Source organism: Rhinolophus sinicus, linkage group LG11 (genome assembly GCF_036562045.2).
Source record: "Rhinolophus sinicus isolate RSC01 linkage group LG11, ASM3656204v1, whole genome shotgun sequence".
In the NCBI taxonomy this organism is placed as follows: domain Eukaryota; kingdom Metazoa; phylum Chordata; class Mammalia; order Chiroptera; family Rhinolophidae; genus Rhinolophus; species Rhinolophus sinicus.
Window position 1 is genome coordinate 71,785,217 of NC_133760.1, and position 20,493 is coordinate 71,805,709.

General features: G+C 36.9%; 1 protein-coding gene across 2 annotated transcripts in view; it reads left to right on the forward strand.

The window, feature by feature from the left end:
• CADPS2 (calcium dependent secretion activator 2) overlaps nt 1-20,493 on the forward strand; it is a 471,665-nt gene that overhangs the window by 386,295 nt on the left and 64,877 nt on the right. For both annotated transcript variants that reach the window (XM_074315663.1, XM_074315664.1), the window contains one exon: nt 11,985-12,141. In XM_074315663.1, coding sequence (XP_074171764.1) covers nt 11,985-12,141 — 157 coding nt within the window. The remainder of the gene's footprint in view (nt 1-11,984; nt 12,142-20,493) is intronic.

Genomic DNA, 20,493 nt, shown 5'->3' on the forward strand with positions numbered 1-20,493 from the left:
CTTCTCTCCGAAGGCCTCTCTCTCGACCTCTCCTCTCAGGCTTTTCTTCCAAATATCTCTTTAGAAAGATAGCTCAATCTTCTTTCCAGAAAATCTTCAAAGCTGTGTCTGCATTCTAGTGACTAGTCTGTGTCTGACCAGAAATTTAGGAAAACGGATCCAACAACTGTGCATCCAAAGGCCACGCACTTACTCTGCCAACACCGTGAAATCCCAAATGCCGTGGGAAAGCCCTAGGCCCCCCCAGCACCCCGCCCCCGAACCTCCCCCCACACACACACACCATTACACTGGTAAGAAAGCTGAGTCCCGGGAAGGTTGAGCGACTTTGCCAGAGGTGCACAGCTAGTTAGTGCCTGGGTGCAGACTCAGGCCAGACTCCAGACCTGGGCTCTTTCAGTGAAGCACGTTGTTGTTTCTCGGCTGAAGCAGGGTGACCAGATCAGCTGTCCTGTGCTGGCTCTGCTCTCAGGGCTACCACTGGGTGTTGTAAATGCGGGTATGTATGGTGCAAGCCTGGAGAAGGCCCCCTCCACTCTGTCCTTCGCTTCCTTTCTGGCTCTCCTGCACGTCCTGAGACTGCCTGAGAGGATGGAGTCTGAGTGGATCAGTCAGGGGCCAACGGGGGAAACATGAGCAAGAGGAGCACAGCACAGGTTGTTTCTTTCTTGCTCATTGTCCCAGCAGAATCCTGATGGGAGGTCCCTAAAGTGTTGTGAATATAATATTGTCCACCACACTCGTGACACTGTAGGCAGGAAGGGTGTTTGGTGTAACTTGGTATTGACAACTAGAGAGCTGACCCTTCCGTGCAAGTGGTTAATTCATCCTGCACTTCAGCTGGCTGTGTCCGAGGTAGCTCCAGCCACAGAGCCAGGACAGAGGCAGGAGATCATGGTGGACGCACACATCTATGCATATGCTCACCCCCCAGGAGCATCAGTATCTAAAGCAGATTGTGCTTCTGGGTGGGTTCTAACGCAAAGACAAAGGGCATTTGGTTTTTCCCCCATTCCTCGTTGCTGCTTTGTGTCCTTATCCCTCTCTATTAGCACGCACATCTAAGGGGGATCTTAGTGTGGTTATACAAAAAGGCGTTCGTGAGCGAGAGCGGTGACTGCCTGCGACTCCCGTGTTTCCCCGAAAATAAGACCTAGCCAGACCATCAGCTCTAATGCGTCTTTTGGAGCAAAAATTAATATAAGAGCCGGTCTTATATAAGACCCAGTATTATATTATATTATATTATATTATATTATATTATATTATATTATATTATACCCGGTCTTATATTAAAATAAGGCCGGGTCTTTGGGTCTTATTTTAATATAAGACCGGGTCTTATATTAATTTTGGTCCAAAAGACGCATTAGAGCTGATGGTCTGGCTAGGTCTTATTTTCAGGGAAACACGGTAACTAAAGTACAGTCAGCTCAGCAGTTGACTTATTTGTAATTACATAGTGTTTATATTTGGATAGCCAGTGAGATAAACCAACATTTTTTTAGGGGGTTACTGTTAGGGTTAGGCAAACGTCCCTCATTATGGAAGGTAACCAGCAAGTGACCTTCAGATGGCTGTGACAGAGGCGGGATTCCTTTTGCAGCAGTGACTCTCACACGAAATTACATGAGCATAAATACCCCCTCCCACACATGTTTGTTAATCATTGACTAATTGGTAAATATGTAATAATGAGTAGTGTTTTACCCTGACATACAATTTGAAGTATTTTCAGTTTATCATCTCATTTTGTCATTTCAATATTTATATTCAGTATGAGTCTGAATAGGGAGAGATTTTAGTGAATCAAAACAGTTGTAAAAAAATTATGTTTGGTTTGACAGTAGTCTAGGTGTCACCCTGAAGTTTCTCGTCCATTCTACTGGCTCCCCAAAGGAGCTTAAATATTTCTAGAATAAGCCCCCTCCACATCATGTTGCTGTGGGGGGGGGGGGTCAGGGGGATAACCTAGACACTAGACTATCTCTAGAGCTTTCAGGATCATCTACAAAATACAGGATTGCAAACTGATCTTTACGTGTGGAAAAAATAGGCACAGGATACATTCCAAAATCAGATTAACTATTTTTGCTCATTTATGTAGCCATCCTCCTTTTTTTTGTTGTTGTAAATTATAAACGTTAACTATATTTTGAGGGTAAAAATAACCAAAAGTCTCAGACCTCAAAGAAATTAGAAAAGACATAAAGAAGTCTTACCACAATAGATGCTCTGACAAGAAAAAAATCAGAGGACATTAACTGGTCTGATCAGCAAAATATAGATAGGTGATAGAGATAGATAGATAGATAGATAGATAGATAGATAGATAGATAGATAGATAGATAGATAGATAGATAGATAGATGATAGGTAGGCAGACATATATAGTTAATTAAGAAGAGACTATACGTGTAAGAGCTTGGTCTCTACTCTCCAGTTGACCTGGATTTAAATCACTGCTGTTACCTAGCAACTATATGACTTTTGTCAAGTTATTTAATGTCTCTGAGTTGGATAACATAAATCATACCATCTATCTGAAATGGTTGCTTGTAAGATTAAGTAAAATAACCTATAAAAAGCTTTTAGAATAGTAGTTGGCACATAGAAACTATTCAATACATGGTTGTATATTATTATTTTTAAAATATCTAAACTCACATTATAAGATCTGTATGCAATTCAACTTGTTTTTGTACTTACTGATAATGTGCAAGTTTTTTGTTTGGATACTTTTTTTTCTTAACTTTCATACAGCAAGGGATTTTCATAGTCATTGAATTTTCACAACAGTCCCAAGGGAGCTTAGGGAAAGTGTTGTTATTGCTGATTTGCAGATGAGGAAACGGAAATTCATCCGAGAGACTGATCTGCCCCAGTCACTCGGGTCTCAAGGCTCAGTACTCTGCTTCCAGTTTCAGGGTTCATTGTTACCTGTCTGTTTTCAACTATGTTCAGTAAACATGGCTTTCAAAGTATTGTCAGCCTGTCTCACATGTTGTTTTCACTGTACAATGTTTATTTACTGTTAGAACTTTGATGCAGTGTGGCTAAAGGATTCCAATCAAGTTTTGCTTGGTATTTCCCTCTTAATCACATTAACCACTGCCTTCCTCCTCTGCCATCTCATTTACACTGCGCGTGGCCTAGCACTAAAGCCAACATAACTTTCACGCAGAGAATCAGGACTTTTGATTTGTGCCCTACAGATGAAATCGTTTCTTAGAGGGGTTTTCTCCTCTCTGGCGGCTGCCCCGCTGCTGTGGAGCCTCAGACATGTCCCACGAAGGTAGACTCTAGGGAGGAAATGAGGCAGCCCCTCTTCTCACCACTGTCCCATGGGGGAATGACTGCCATCCAGTGTGGTGCCAAAAAAAAAGAGGGTACAGTGTAGAATTGACCCTGTGTTTTCAAGGTAACAGCCTGCAACTCTTGAGTTTTATGTCCAAAGACAGTGATTGCGTAGAGCTTTCTCTAGTCATCATAAGAACAATGAGCATTCGTCACAGATTCCATTACATTCATCAGGAATAACATTGACAGGAATACAATTCAAGGCTTTAATATATACTTCTGTAAGACATAATGAAAATCTTGCTGCCCTGAAGCTACTCTTTTAAGGAAAGTTATGTTCCATTTGGTTTATTTCCCACCATGGCTCTCCCGTCCAAGTTAACTTTCAAAAGAGCTTTGGAAATTTTTCTGAGCCTTGAGAGGATCCTGACTTAACATGACTGTTATTTTCTTAATTTGAACCTTTTGCAAAGGTACTGATTGTGCACTGGAAGTGAAACTGTGAAAATGTCTCTCTTTGCAGAACTGCATTTTTACTAGAGTTTCTCTCCTGCTCTACTGAGAGTGAAGAATCTCAGATTGTTTTTGTGTCTCAGTTCTAACAGATAGGACCAGATAGCTGTAAAAAAATCGTGTATGCTATTTTTACTTTTATGTAATGTATCCTTTACCCATTCTAATAGATGTTTAAATAAAAAGTATATTTTCTTTTTCTGAAGATTTTATTGGGGAGGGGAACAGGACTTTATTGGGGAACAGTGTGTACTTCCAGGACTTTTTCCAAGTCAATTGTTCTCCTTTCAGTCGTAGTTGTGGAGGGCACAGCTCAGCTCCAGGTCCATTCGCCATTGTTACTTTCAGGGGGCGCAGCCCACCATCCCTTACGGGAGTCAAACCGGCAAGTTTCTGGTTGAGAGCCCACTGGCCCGTGTGGGAATCGAACCGTCAGCCTTCAGCGTTAGGAGCTCGGAGCTCCAACCGCCTGAGCCACCAGGCCGGCCCTGATAATATTTTCAAAGAGCAATAGCTCAATTTACATAGAGCATATCATTTCCAATACGAAGTTATAAACACAGAGTCAGATGTTAAAATATCCTTAACTATAAAGTCTATATTTATACTGCACACTTTTCACTTTTCATAATATTTCCTTATATATACCCCCCTGCTAATTAGTTACATGGTAATATTTTTATTACTGTATTGAACATTATCCTTATAAGTTTTTCAGAGAATATTCAATATTTTATAATCCATGTTTTGTTGTGTGGTTTGACTCTTCTATGGTTTAAATCTAATTTACATTTGAAGAAATTAAATGAAGTTTTGCAACCATAAATCTCACATGTTCTTAGGAAGTTCTTGAAAGTAAATGGACATCACTGGCGATAGTGATGAATCCTTTTTTAAATGATTAGTTTTAATTGAAATAAGAGCAAAACTGTATCACAGAAGTATGAATGTTTTGCAGTTATGGGGTTAAAAGGTTATGACACTACGAAAAGCTAAATTTTAAAAAGGAAAAAAAGACCTGAAAAATAATTCACTGTGAACAGTATAAAGAGAAACCTTCAATGTATGAAAAAAATGTTTAAACTTATTCATAATTAGGGAAATGCAAATTAAAACAAAACTGAGCTATTATAGCCAGAGAAGTCCACATTATTTTTGTTTGTGAACGTGATAAGAGTATGTAACACAAAATGTGCCCTCTAAGCCACATTTTGAGTATACAATACAGTATCATTAGCTATCAGCACTACACTGTACACTGGATCTCTAAGACTTGGTCATCTTGTATGAGCAAAACTTTGTAACCTTTCACTACTACCTCCCTGTTTCACACTCCCCCCAGCCATTCTACTGGAAAGCATCTTGCTGTTCTGTTTTTATGAATTTGACTATTTTAGATTCCTCATAAAAGTGGGATCCTTCTGTGTCTGGCTTATTTCACTTAGCATAATGTCCACCAAGTTTAATTAACTGTTGTTGCAACTGGCATAATTCCCTCCTTTTTTAAAGCTGAAAAACAGTCCATTGTATAGAAATATATATATTTTTTCCAGTCATTCATCGGTGGACATTTATGGTACTTCTATGTCTTAGCTATTGTAAATAATGCTTCACTGAACATGGTAGTACAGCTCTCTCATTGAGATTCTGACGCCACTCTTTTAGATATATACCCAGAAGTCAGATTGCTAGATCATATGGTAGTTCTCTTTTTAATTATTTGAGGAACCTCCATACTGTTTACCATAATGGCTGTACCAATTTACATTCCCACCAATGGTGTACAGTGGTTTTCTTTTCTCTACATCCTCAACAAACTCACCTTTTATTTGTTTTATAATAGCCATCCTGACAGGTGTGAAGTGATAATTCACTGTGGTTTGGTTTGCAATTGAAAATCAAATGATTATTACTGTTGTGAGGATCTGTGCATTTTCCTGTTGGCAATTTGTAAGTCTTCTTTGGAGAAATGTCCCATTCAGGTTCTTTGCCCATCTTTTAATCAGGTTGATTTTTGTTTTTGTTTGTTTGTTTTGCTATTGACTTGTAGGAATTGCTTATATATTTTGGATATTAACCCTTTATCAGATATATTTTTTGCAAATGTTATCTCCCATTCCATAGACAGGTTGCCTTTTCAGTTTGTTGATGGTTTCCTTTGCTGTGCAGAAGCTTTTAAGTTTGATGTAGTCCTGTTTATTTTTAATTTTGTTGCTTGTGCTTTTGGTGTCATCTCCAAGAAATCATTCCCAAGGCCAATGTCAAGAAGGTTTTCCCTGTGTGTTTTCTTTTTTAATTTTTATTAAATTTATTGAGATGACATTGGTTAGTAAAATTATATAGGTTTCAAGTGTACATTTCTATAATACATCATCTGTGTATTGCATTGTGTGTTCACCACCCAGAGTCAGTTCTCCTTCCATCACCTATTTGACCCCATTTAACCCTCTTCTACCACCCCTCACCCTCCTTACCCTCTACTAACCACTAAACTGTTGTCTGTGTCTCTGACTTGTTTGTCTTGTTCATTTGTTGCTTTCAGTTTTATATGCCGCATATGAGTGAAGTGATATGGTTCTCGACTTTCTGTCTCACTCACTTCACTTAGCATGATAATCTCAAGATCCATCCATGTTATCATAAATGGCAATATGTCATCTTTTCTTATGGCTGAGTAATATTGCATTGTATGTGTGTACCACATTTTCTTTATCCAATCATCTATTGAAGGACACTTTGGTTGTTTCCATGTCTTCGCCACCATGAATAATGCTGCAGTGAACATAGGGGTACGTATATCTTTACAGATAAATGTTCTCAGATTCTTTTGGAAGATACCCAAAAGAAGGATTGCTGAGACATTTGATAATTCTATTCTTAATTTTTTAAGGAACCTCCATATTGTTTTCCATAGTGGCTGTACCAGTTTACATTCCCAGTAACAGTGTATGAGGGTTCCTTTTTCTCCACAACCTCTCCAACACTTGTTATTACTTGTCTTGTTGATAATAGCCAGTCTAACAGGTGTGAGGTGGTATTTCATTGTGGATTTGATTTGCATTTCCCTAATAGCTAGTGCAGTTGAGCATCTTTTCATATATCTGTTGGCTGTGTGTGTGGGAGAAGTGTCTGGGAGAAGTGTCTGTTCAGGTCCTCTGTCCCTATTTTTAATTGGGATTGTTTGTTTTTTGTTGTTGTTGAGTTGTATGAGTTCTTTATATTTTTTGGATATTAGCCCCTTATCGAAGGTGTTGTTTGCAAATATTTTCTCACATTCAGTTGGTTGCCTCTTTGTTTTGTTGATGGTTTCTTTTTCTGTGCAGGAGCTTTTTAGTTTGATAGAGTCCCATTCATGATTCTAAGAGTTTCACATTTACAGGTCTTATGTTAAGTCTTTAATCCATTTTGAGTTGATTTTTGTGTGTGGTGTAAGATAAAGGTCCAGTTCATTATTTTTCATGTGGATATCTACTTTTCCCAGCAACATTTATTGAGAAGACTATCTTTTCCTCATTGTGTATTTTTAACATCCTTGTCGAAAATTAGTTTTCCGTATATATGTAGGTTGATTTCTGAGGTCTCTATTCTAGTTTACTGGTCTATGCATCTTTTTTTATGCCAGTACATACTATATTTAATTATTATAACTTAGTCATATAGTTTGGAATCAAGAACTGTGATGCCTCCATCTTTGTTCTTTCTCAAGATTGTTTTAGTTATGGGTCTTCTGTGGTTCCATATGAACTTTAGGATTGTGTTTTCTAGTTTTGTGAAAAATTCCAGTAGGATTTTGATACAGATTGCATTGAACCTATAGATTACTTGGGGTCATATGAACATTATTAACAATGGATAAATTCCTAGAAACATACAAGCTATTAAGACTGAATCAAGAAGAAACAGATCAAAAACAAATAAAGAATTCGAATCAGTAATCAATAACCTCCCAACAAGAAAAGTCCAGGAGCAACCTTTCTTAAAGTCTCCCCAAAAAATAGAAGAGGGAATACTTCTAAACTCATTTTATGAAGACAGCATCATCTTGGTAGCAAAGCCAGACAAAGACACTACAAGAGAAGAAAACTCTAGGCCAGTACCCTGATGAACATGGATGCATTAATCCTCAACAAAATATTGGCACATTGATTTCAACAGCATATTGAAAGGATTATAAATCCCACCAGATTTATCCTTTGGATGCAAAGATGGTTCAACATACACAAATCAATCAATGTGATATACTACATTAACAAAAGAAGGTTAGAAATCACATGATTATCTCAGTATATGCAGAAAAAGCATTTAACAAAATTTAACAGTCTTTACTAAGAAAAATTCTCAATAAATTAGGTATAGAAGGTACTTGCCTCAACACAGTAAAGACCATACATGAAAAGCCCACAGTTAATCATACTCATTGGTGAAAACTGAAAACCATCCCTATAGATCCAGAATATAGCAAGGATGCCCACTTTCGCCACTTTTTTTCAACACAAAACTGGAAATCCTTGCCAGAACAGTCAAGCAAAAGAAATAAAAGGCATCCACATTTGACATGTAGAATTAAAATTACCTCTGCAGATGATGTGCTCTTTTATGCATAAAACCATAAAGACTCTGTTTAAAAAACTGTTAGAACTAATGAACAAATTCGGCAAAGTTGAAGGATGTAAAATCAACATACAAAAATCAGTTGCATTTCTATACACTAACAACAAACTATCCAAAAAGGAAACTAACAATCTCATTTACAACAGCACCAAAAAGAATAAAATTCTTAGAAATAAGTTTAACCAAGTAGGAGAAAGATATACACTGAAAAGTATAAAATACTGATGAAAGCAATTAAAGCAGTCACAAATAAATGGAAAGACGCCTGGTGTTCAAGGATAGGACGAATTCACATTGTCTAGTCCTGGGCTGTATTTGTTGGGAAGTTTTTGATTACCGATTCAAATTCCTGATTCGTTTTTTTAGTCTATTCAGATTTTCTTGATTTAGTCTTTACAACTTATATGTTTCTAGGAATTTATCCGTTTCTTGTAGGTTGTCCAGCTTGTTGATGCATAATTGTTCATAAGAGTACTTTATGATCTTTATTTCTGTGGCATCAGTTGTAATGTCTCCTCTTCCATTTATGATTTTATTTATTTGAGCCTTCTCTCTTTTTTTGTTTTGTTAGTCTGACTAAAGGTTTATTGATATTGTTTACCTTTTTAAAAACCAACTCTTAGTTTCATTGATCTTTTCTGTTGTTTTTCTATTCATTATTTCATTTATTTATATAACATTAGGATGTTTATTGAGATCATTCTTCTTTTTACTGCAGGTGTTTACTGCTATAAACTCTTAATACTGCTTTTATTGCATCCCGTAAGTTTTGGTATGTTGTATTTTAATTTTTTTTGTCTCAAGATATATTCTATTTCCTTTATCGTTTCTTCTTTACCACAACGGTTGTTCAAGAGTGTCTTGTTTAATCTCCATGTGTTTGTGAATTTTTCTCTTTTGTTGTTTCTAATTTCATCCCATTGTTGTTGGAAAAGATAGTTTGGATGATTTAAATCTTTGTAAATTTCTTTTTTTTTTTTTAATTTTATTTTATTAAATTTATTGGGGTGACAATTGTTAGTAAAATTACATAGACTTCAGGTGTACAATTCTGTATTACATCATCTATAAATCCCATTGTGTGTTCATCACCCAGAGTCAGTTCTCCTTCCATCACCATATATTCGATCCCCCTTACCCTCATCTCCCACCCCCCACCCCCCACCCCCGTTACCCTCTGGCAACCACTAAACTCTTGTCTGTGTCTATGAATCTTTTTAAATTTCTTAAGACTTTTTTTGTGACATAGCATGTAATCTATCCTGGAGAATGTTCTGTGTGTGCTTGAGAATGTGTGTTCTGCTGGTTGTGGGTAGAATGTTCAGGTATGTCTGTTAGGTCCATTTGACCTATAGTGTTGTTAAAGTCTGCTGTTCTGTTATTAATTTTTTGTCTGGATGATCTGTTCATTATTGAAAGAGTGATATTGAAGTTTCTGATTGTAATTGTATTTCTGTCTATTTCTCCTGTTAGATCTGGCAATGTTTGCTTTATATATTTAGGTGCTCTGATGCTGGGTGCATGTACATTTTTAATTGTTGTATCTTCCTGGTGAATTGACTCTTTTATCATTATGTAATGAACATTTTTGTCTCATTGTGGCAGTTTTTGACTATTGTGTTTGATGTACATATAGTCATCCCTGTTCTCTTTTGGTTGCCATTTGCATGGAATATCTTTTTCCATCTCTCCACTTTCAACCTATGTGTGGCCTAAATCTAACGTGAGTCTCTTATAAACAGCATATAGCTGGATCTTGTTGTTTTATCCACTTATTCAGTCTGTGTCTTTTGATTGGGGAGTTTAATCTATTTCCATGTAGAGTAATTATTGATAGGTAAGGACTTACCTCTCAACTGGACTCCAGAGCTTGTAGCAGTCTTATTTTAAACTGAAAACAGTTTAAATTCAATCACACACAAAAACCCTTCACTTTTACTTCACACACACACACACACACACACACATTATATTATTGATGTGAGAATTTATTTCTTCTATACTATGTATCCATTAACCAATTTTTGTGGTAGTAGTTATTAAACCTTTCCTTTTTTGGATTTTATACTAGAGTTAAAAATGATGTGTGCATCATCATTCCAATATTACATTACTATTTGTTTGTTTATATGTTTACCTTAACCAGTGAGATTTATACTTTTAATATGCATTTATGTGGCTGTGTGTCCATCAATATGCTTTTGTTTCAACTTGAAGAATTCTCTTTAGCATATTTTGTAAGGCAGTTATAGTAGTGACAAACTTGCTCAGTTTTTTCTTGTCTGGGAAAGACTATATCTCTCCTTCATTTTTAAAGGACAACTTTGCCGACAGTTTTGTTTCATTTTTAAAGGATAGTAGTCTTGGTTGGCAGTTTTTCTTTAGCATTTTGTATATATCATACCACTTCTGTCCAAACCTCCAAGGTTTCTGCCGAGAAATCTGTTCATAGCCTGATGGAGTGGGGGAAAACAAGGGGATCCCCTTGTATATGATGAGTCACTTTTCTCTTGATGTTTTCAAAATCCTCTCTTTGTCTTTGACTTTTTTTCTCAGACATGTCCCATAAGTCCCACAGGCTTTATTCATGCTTTTTCATTTTTTTTTCTTTTTGTTATTCTAACTTGATAACTTCAAATTACTTGTTTTAAAGTTCATTGATTCTTTATGCTGCTTGCTTAAGCCTGCTGTTGAAGCTCTCAGTTGAATATTTCAGCCAATGTATTCTTCAGCTCGAGAACATTTGCTTGGTTCCTTTTTATGGTTTCTGTCCCTTTGTTGAACATCTCATTTTTTCCTGATTTCGTTTAGTTGTCTATCTCTGGGCTTAAGATGATTGTTTTCAACTCTTTGAAATAGTGCATAGACCTCCATTTCTTTGTGGTTCTTTACTGGAACTGTATTTTGTTCCTTTGTTTGTGTTGTGTTTCTTTGATACTTGTGATCCTTATAGCGTTGCATTGGTGTCTGTACATTGGAAGAAACAGTCATCTCTTCCAGTCTTTACAGCCTTGCTTCTACAGGGAAAACCCTTCACCAGTCAGCCCAGAGTTTCAGGGAGGGGGGGAGCTAGCTGGTGGGGACCACACGTGGTGGGCCTGCTGCCAGGTTTTATGGACAGGCAGGCCTGGTGCCATGGTCCATACGAGGTTACATTATTTTCAAGAACTTTCTTAAAAGTAAATATTCTTATCACCCTTCTAAATAGAGGCTTTGTGTTGTTGTTTTTAAATGATTATTGTTATTCCCTATAAAAGGCATTAGAAAATGCCTAGTTGAATATAAAGTCTAATTTAAGAGGCAGGCATTAAAATATCCACATATGTAAAACAAAAAGAATTATTTGTGTCATAATTTAAATATGACTATTGTGAATGTTTTGGTGTATTTATTTCCAATATTTCTTGTTTTCTGCAAAAAAGAAATATTAAAACATTTAGTTTCATACTCTACAAAATTCTAACTACTATTGCCCTTTTAATTATACATATTCAAGTGGCACAGTATTTGTGTTTCCAACAAATAACCTGCTTTTACATTTTGTTCTTCATTCTTTTACAGGCATTTGCCTGGTGGCCTGATTTATTGGCGGAGCATGCAGAGAAATTTTGGGCTTTATTCACAGTGGATATGGATACTGCACTGGAGGCTCAACCACAAGACTCCTGGGATAGTTTTCCTCTTTTCCAACTGCTTAATAATTTCCTCAGAAATGACAGTAAGCACTTGCATTTTCTTCAGTATTTGAAACAGGGGAGTGGGGCGGGGGGGGGTATGATCTGTGTGCGAATGTGTATTTACGGAGCTCTGGCACTTGTTCCTCAAGAGTCAGCCTAGATAGCGTTAACATTTTCTCATCCTCCCTGAGTAGGTCAGGCCATGGTCTGGGGTGGACCCGCCACACTCCCACATGGCTCCAAGGCCTCTGAAGTTCCTCTTCATCGAGGACTGATAACAGAGGCCCCCTTCTCACTATACCTTTTGAATCAGAAAATCTTCAAAGGTTAACATTTCTAAAGCACTTGAAAATACTTAACATCTCTGAAAGACACCTCAGACATTTATCATTATTCTAGAAATCATGCTATGTTAAGGCTTCTGCTAATATGCGTTATGATGATACTGTTTTTCTGAGAGGGATTCTACAGATGATACTGTAATATTGCTGCGTAGTAGGGCTTGCTGTCTCAGTATTTTAAAAATTGAAAGTTGGTAAAGGTCCTCTATTGAGATTTTTTTTTCCAATGCAATAACTTGTACAATTATTCTGGTCCATGGTCTTCTAGCAGGCGGTGCAAACCTAGTTTTTCATCAGGATTTATGGGGCATTTTTTAACATACAGATCCCGGGCCTTTCTTTGATGTCTCTTTTGAAAGTTTCACTTAAACCTTAGTTTGGTAACTAAAGCCTTGGATTTCTACTTCCGATGTAACCACGATATCTGCTCTCAGAAGTTACTCGTCCCACATTCATTTATCTATACAAGTATGAATCATTCATTCTGCAAATTATACTCAGCCAGTTTTTAAGTTCCAATTCGCTTCCCTCCTGCCGGCCAGCAGACTTTGAATGACCTTCTTTATTTCCCAGTCTCTTACCATCATTCATTTTCTGCTAATAAATTGCCAGTCAGGTTTAATATTACCTTAAGTCAAATGTATAATAATAAACCTGCACCAAAAATAAATAAATGTGTCCTGCATTAAGCCCCTAAATGAGAATAAGTTAGTACAGGATTATTTCTAACAGTGCTTTCTCCATCAGTGTGGAAACTCAAGAACTGACCATATTTAGATGTATTTTGGAGTTCAAAGATAAAGTATTTATTAAAGTTGACAAACAGTAAAGATGATGAATCACTTAACCGTATTCAATATATAGAATCTATTTATAGAGAAAACAAAAAATGCTATAGCTTTCTTAGAAATATGAGTCTTTCTAGGGAACCAGTACTACAACTCCAATAAATTAACATCTTTTAACATTTATTTTTAAGAAGAGCTCTTGCAAGTGTAGATTTATGAGTTATATCAAAAAGAACACTAAAGTGAGACTGACAGAAATTTGATTTTTAGTCAGCCTTGCAAATATTTCATTCAAAAGAGTTTCATGTTCCTCTCCTATTTAAATGCATAAAGTATTATTTTATCTTACTGTGGTACACATTACTCAATCAAAACACAGAGCATTTATTACTGATCTCTTTTGAGTATTACTAATTTTGGCGGTAAGCCTAGATCTTGACTTTGATTTTTGCGGTGATGAACAGATTTTAGAAAACATCAATTATTTCAGAGAAAAAGGGTTCCTTCGTGTAGTGAGGTAAATAGAAAAGTTCCCCAGTGCCATAATTTCCTTTTGGTATTGGGAATACGGTGTGGTCTGGGGAATTGAAATAGAATGCAGTGACTTTCTTCCCAAACTCACAAGTTATTATCCAAAGCCAAAAACCACTGAATAATATCTCAGAAGTTGGTAAAACATAATTTGTTTTTGCTCTTAATATCACCTTTGATGATAATGCAGAATATTGTTATTAATGATGTGTTAGTTTATTAATCTCCTGAAATATTTAGGTAGTGATTTAGTGAATTCAGTCCAAATATTAAATGTCAACCTATAGCTGCCCCCAGATTGTCCTTTGGAAAGCCTATGGGAAAATATAAAACTTCTATCCTTTTAACCCCAATGAAAGAAAGATCCTTCCATCACCATCATGGCATGACAGCTTTTACTGCAGTGACACAATTAGAGGTACAGTCCAAATTCTAATTAACTATGACTTTAGCCAGGGCCTACCAGAACAGATTGCTCTGAAATGTCCAATGTTGGAACCAGAGCTGATTTGCTGAATAATGGTGCTCACTGTTACCTCACACATGATATGCCACCAATTATATATAGATTTTAAATGCCTGTGATTTTTTATTAATAATGTCACATACTTATGTTTCCTTTTCCAAAACTGAAATTACTAACACATCTCTCATTAATGGAGGTATTAGTTTAGATTTGTACTTTTTTGTGTGCCTTGAAAACTTTGTAGCTGAGTTGTTTTTGTTTTCTAATGACTAATGTAGATGGTGTTTCACCATCTTTCTTTCATTAAAATCTTTATGCTTTGATATTTCAAAATAGGTATTTATATTTTGGAGAGTGGAAGGGATATTAGACAAACCTCTGTATTTTCCGGCTGACTAAACTAAATCCCTAAGAGGCAATAGGCCTGGGCAGGGGCTTGTTGACAGGGAAATGAGGACAGAGGAGAATTGGAGCCTGCTCACGTGGTCTCCAGTAACAAAAGCAGATTCTAGGGACATTTATAAAATAATATATTTTTAAGGAAGATAGAAGATTCCTTGAACTTTTATTTTTACCTCCAAAAATTTTATAAGGGACTGGAGTTGTGGGGCTAAGGAAGAGAGTTGATTGAAGGATACTAAAATGACCAGATAAAGGTATATATTGTCTTCCCATGTACGTTACAAAACGTCCATGCTGAAAATTCCAGGAACTGAGCTAATTAGTGGGGAAGGGGATTCAAGAAAGCAAATTCAGTTTCTAGTTTAAGGGGGAAAAAATTCTGTCTGGCGTGTGTATATTTCCTTACAGTGGGGCATGATTAGGGAAAGTCTTATCCTTCAGAACCCTGGGAGATAAAATGTGGTTTTACTCAAGGGAAGAGTACCAGCTGCACCACCATTTTAGCAAGTATCCCCAATCACCCGCCCCTCACAGACTCATCCACTGATTCCCAGAGCAGGACTGAGGATGAAAACAAACTCAGACTCCTTCATCGCTGTCACCCCCCCACCCCCCCAACCCCGCTGCCTCTGTCCACCCTGATCCACTCTCCCCAACTAAAGACATAATTAGATGGGCAGTCACTTTCAATGGTATCTAAGGGAACAGTTTTGAAAAAGATGTATTAAAATTGAAGGATAATAAATGTTTTCATAATGAAGCCATTAACATTGCATTTAGATGATGCTGTACAACTACAAAGCTACTACAAATAGGTTCCACCCTTGCGTGCTATTTTCCACAATTGTCCTGTCGATATGGATATGGCAAGTGACCGCTTCTGACAAATGAAAGCCATCAGCAAATGGCACAAATCATTTCCTTCAGCACGACTGAAAGGAAAACCCTTGGAGCTAGTCACCTTTTAATCTGTGGATATGCTAGCAAGTGGCAAATGACCATTCTTTGGGGACCTGATTCCCAAGTGAAAAATACCGCGATGCTTCTTCTTTAATTAACAGCCTTTTCACATTGCTAGCACATTAAAGCCATCCCGAATAACATCCTGCTTATATAATCAATGTCACAGTGGCTCTGCCTAAACGAATAATAAATGTCCCGGTTCTGCACTAAGTGAAAACCTATCCTCCAAGACTTTCACCTTCATAAAGATGGGCTCATAAAAATCGAAAAAAGAAAAATTGGAATGTGGTCTCATGAGGATAAAAAGGCTAGTGTTAATAATTAACAAGGAGAGTGAAGTGGAGTCAAATTAGCCATAATAGAGCCCTGAGTGACTGGCAAAGTCACCTCTCATTATCAAAAAACTCATTAAGAAATGAAGAGGTGGAAATCCCGCTGGGTTATTCTCACACTTAGTCTGTATCAGAGATGATTTTTCAGATTTCTTTCAAATGAAGAACTGTTAGGTCACCATATTGTATATTAGGTTAATCTTCAAGCTTTGAAATATGGAGGGCTGACACCTGCGTCTTATTCTACCTCGAGTGCTTAAATGAGCTGTGATCTGAAATTCATGAATTGGTGTTTATAGATATATCTGTACATATGTATACTAGGAACAATGCCGAGGATATAACTTCTGGATTGTAGCAGGGCTGCATGCCAGCTTCGTTTCATAGACAGACACTTTTACAAATGATGACATGACCACGAAATGTGAAAATGTATTTAACACCAATCCCCAGAGTTGATTGAATTCAAAATTCTATGTCAGAATTTGTTTTACTGGACATTGCAGTAAAAGAAACAGAAAACAAGGAATCACTAGCTTGTTTTTTGCAATTGTATTCTTCAGGACTGCTCTAGTTTGATCTGCTTTATGTATTTTCTTAGAACGTAGTGCCTTAAAGAAAACGACCTGCTCTAATGGCCTTTGTCCCTTCACTGTAGATTTATAGGGACATCTGAAACTCCCGAAGGCCACAAGCATCAGGAACCCACACTTGGATTTGTTGAATTTAGATCTGTTCCCCAAAAAGTAATGAACATGACCCCACCAGTGCTCTCATTCCTTGTTAGGTACTTTGAATAGATAGATGGATGGATATATATATATATATATATATATATATATATATATATATATATATACATATTTTAACAAGTGCCCCAAGGGGAAAGGAAAAGTTTGGTGTGTGTTTAAGAAATTATTATGCTAGTAAAGGTATAAGTTAAATATTACCAAATTATATAAAATTACTTAAGTCTTTAATTAAAAGAAGAATAAAATCCAATGAGTTTCTTATTCTACTTAAACTTTAATGGGATGCTCTCGGAGTTGCCTTTAGGGGGTGGATTTTTATTGATATTTATTCAATAAACACATTTATTGAGTGCCTACTTAATGTTCCAGATACTTGGCTGGGGACTGTTCCTAGATCTCAGGGTTTGTTTTGTTTGTGTGTGTGTGTACGTGTGTGTGTGTGTGTGTGTGTGTGTGTGTGTGTGTGTGTTTCCTTGTATATAATGCTGTTGTAGGCTGCAATGGTCCTGACTTTTCTCCTGAAGCCTGCATTCATTTTTCCTGTAATGGGGGTCCTCATTATATGCATTTGTCAATGTGGAGCGTGACCTATTAATTTTATATCTTAACCCACTGTGCTTGTGTTGTTCACAATTGATACAATTCATGGTACCTTGGATAATTATTATTTTACGGCAGAGTCTGTTGTTTTAATGTGGCTGGTGTTGTTTGTTTGGTCAAGAATTACTTGTTACCTTCCAAAAGCCTAATTAGAAATTTAGGGGGGAAAAATCATTCTTCCTAATAGTCCTCCAATGCTGACTAATTGGAAGAGGGCAGCCCAATGTAAAATAGTTTATATGGGTTTGGGAGTCAACAATATATTTTTACTCTAAAAACAGTACATGAATTTTTTTATCTGCTGAATGTTCATTTATCCAGTGATTATTGTCTCAGCAATTGTTATTAATTGGATCTTAGTTGAAATTCTCTGTTGAAATCTTACTTAAAAACCCATGACAAGTACTTTTATAAACGTGAAAGTACTCTTTTTGGTATGTAAATAGGCAACACTGATTTATTAATTATTGGGATGTTCACACGAATTGGGCTCCTCTGCAGCTCCAGTTTACCTTTTTATTTAAACCTGGTGCTTTCTTTTTGACATTTCTAATTGTACCGTTGGGCTTGATGTCGTTGATGCTCTGTTACTTTCTGACAAGGTGATATTTGGAAACATGGAATATTTTGGGGAAAAAAAAGATAGTTTTTATCAACAAAGTAAATGCTGATCTTCCACTTCTGTTCTTGTAACCACTGTTTGAAACTCCTTCTGAGGCGTCCTTTGCACTTCCACACCTCAGGTATAAGGTCAGAAGCCTGAGCTTATTCTTGGAGGAGACCCCATTAAGGACATGCCTCTTCCAATGAGCTGTTGCAGTGGGTGCCTTGGAAAGGCTTAATTTGGACAGGTGGCAGCCCCCAATCCTAACCTATCCTTACTAAACCATATGGAGAAGATGGAAGCACTCATTCTGATGCCTGGGGCAGCATATTAAGAGATCTTCTGACAGTGTCTGATAGAAGTGGATGCAAACTGGCATATGGGCAGCTGAGAAAAGGAGCATACATTTACATACACAAGTATATTGTGGTATACATTTCTGTAGTCTTGCCTTTTGAAACCAAATTTTCTCCTGTCTTTTGTGTATTTTCATTTCTTCTCTTGGCCGCTCTCTCTCCTTCTCACTCTCTCTATCTCTCCGTCCCTTCCTCCTCCCCTTTCCTGAATCCAATTACCAAAGAGATAATACTGCCAATTGCCAGTTTTCTAAAACTTTGGAATATGGGTTTATAATTTGATAATTTTTTTAAAATAAAAAGGAACACTATGCTGAAACATGAGCAGACTTTTGGCCAGAATTCAACATTTGTGACAGGTCTTAGGAAAATATAAGAAATCTCCATTTTCTATGAATTCTGCAGGGTGCTTGCTATCAAGAGTCATGACTAAACAGAGAAAATCCTCCCTTTGCTACATTCATTAAAGTAAGAGACATAACATAGCCAACATTCATATCCAGTAGAATTTCTGGCAGTCTGATTTTGGATACATGGGTCAAAAATAGGGTTTCTCATAATTATTAATACCATGTATTTTTATATAAACTATGAAGAGATACATAGGTCTCAACAGGTTCTTATACAGTCACCTGGATAATAAATAACCTAGACATCTTAATATTGTATCCAAGTAGTCAGTCATTTAACAAATATTTGAACACTTTCTCTGAACCAGAGACTCTGCTGGATACTAAGAATACAGACCTGGTCCCTGCCTCAAGGACCTTGCTTGCACCCTCGTATGGAGAAAGAGATATGTCAGCAGGTGCATGGACCACAGTGCAAGCCTGTACAGGGTGGAGAGTAAACAAGGGAAACTAACTAGGCAAGGGGACAGCAGAAAAGGTTCAGAAGAGAAAGTGGATACTTGAACTGAACCATGAAAACCATTATGGCTGGACCACAGGAAATGGGAGTCAGGCAACAGAAATGAGAGAGAGGTCATTTTATGACAGGTTGGGGATGGCTTTCGTACCATGCTAAGGCTGTGGCATTTGTCATGATGGCCCATTAAAGGATTAGAATCTTTAGAAGGGACATTATTAGTTTTACATTTTATCAAGCCCTTCTGCTTGAGATTTTTAAGAACATGAATTGGCCGAGGGAAAATTGGGATTCTAAAGACCAGTTAGGAGAATATTGCACTAGTCAAGGCAAGAGATGAGAAGGCTGAAACTAGTGCAGCAGCGGTGGTGATGAAGAGTTAGGGGAAGCGTTAGAAAGGTAGTAAGGACGTAAAAGATACAGGTCTTGATTATAAGTGGATGTAGGACGTGAAGGAAAGGCCTAGGGTACAAATGCCAGGTTGCTGGCACAGTGATCACGTGGATAATCTCTGTTTTCACTCCCATGATAACACAGGACACGCAGACTTATTTAACAGGATAATGAATTCTTTTTTATCAAGCATGTAAGAAAAAGAGAGAGCTCACTGAAAATACATTTGTGTCAACTGCTACTTAGCATCATTATAAGATTTAATAACAACACTGAGTGTGATTATTCCTTACGTGCTTCTTCTTTTTAACAAAGTAGGACTAACGACTAACATACCTAATTTCTAAATGTATAATAAAGTAGCGTTTGAACTGATGAAGTTGGTGCTTATTTGTAGATGTGCTTATTTGTTACATACTCCTATGTGTTGGTCTTAGAATAGTTACAAATAATGACAGTGCTTAAGAGTACCTATCAAGATGTACAGCCTAACGTTCTTTGCGTTTTTTATCCGTAGGCCATATAAATTAAGGCTTACGTATACAGTCTAACTGTATAGCAATGTAAAACTGTCCTGCTTTCAATGTGTATTGTTAAGTACATTGAATATTTTCATAGTGGTAATTCATTTTTCAATTCATTGAATATAATAGTTTTGTTCAACCTCTTGACTTTTTCATATTGTAACCGTTCTTCAGAATTCTAGTTCTGAAAACATAATTCAGTGTAATACAGTGTAAGATACAGTGTAATGTGTTGGTCATTTGCAAGATTTCTTTTTTACCTAAAACAATGTACTGTACTGCACTTCTAGGTCTTAAAAGGTGCTGACATGGTGATGCTAGGTTGGACAGATATATAAATGGATCAACATGCAGATAATAGTTGACAGTAACGTAAATTGAGTGATGATGGTATTATACTGTGGAAGTTGAGAGGAGGCTGTGGTATAAAATTCTTGTTCTGTCAAATGACTAAATGACTTGAGCAAGTGTCTT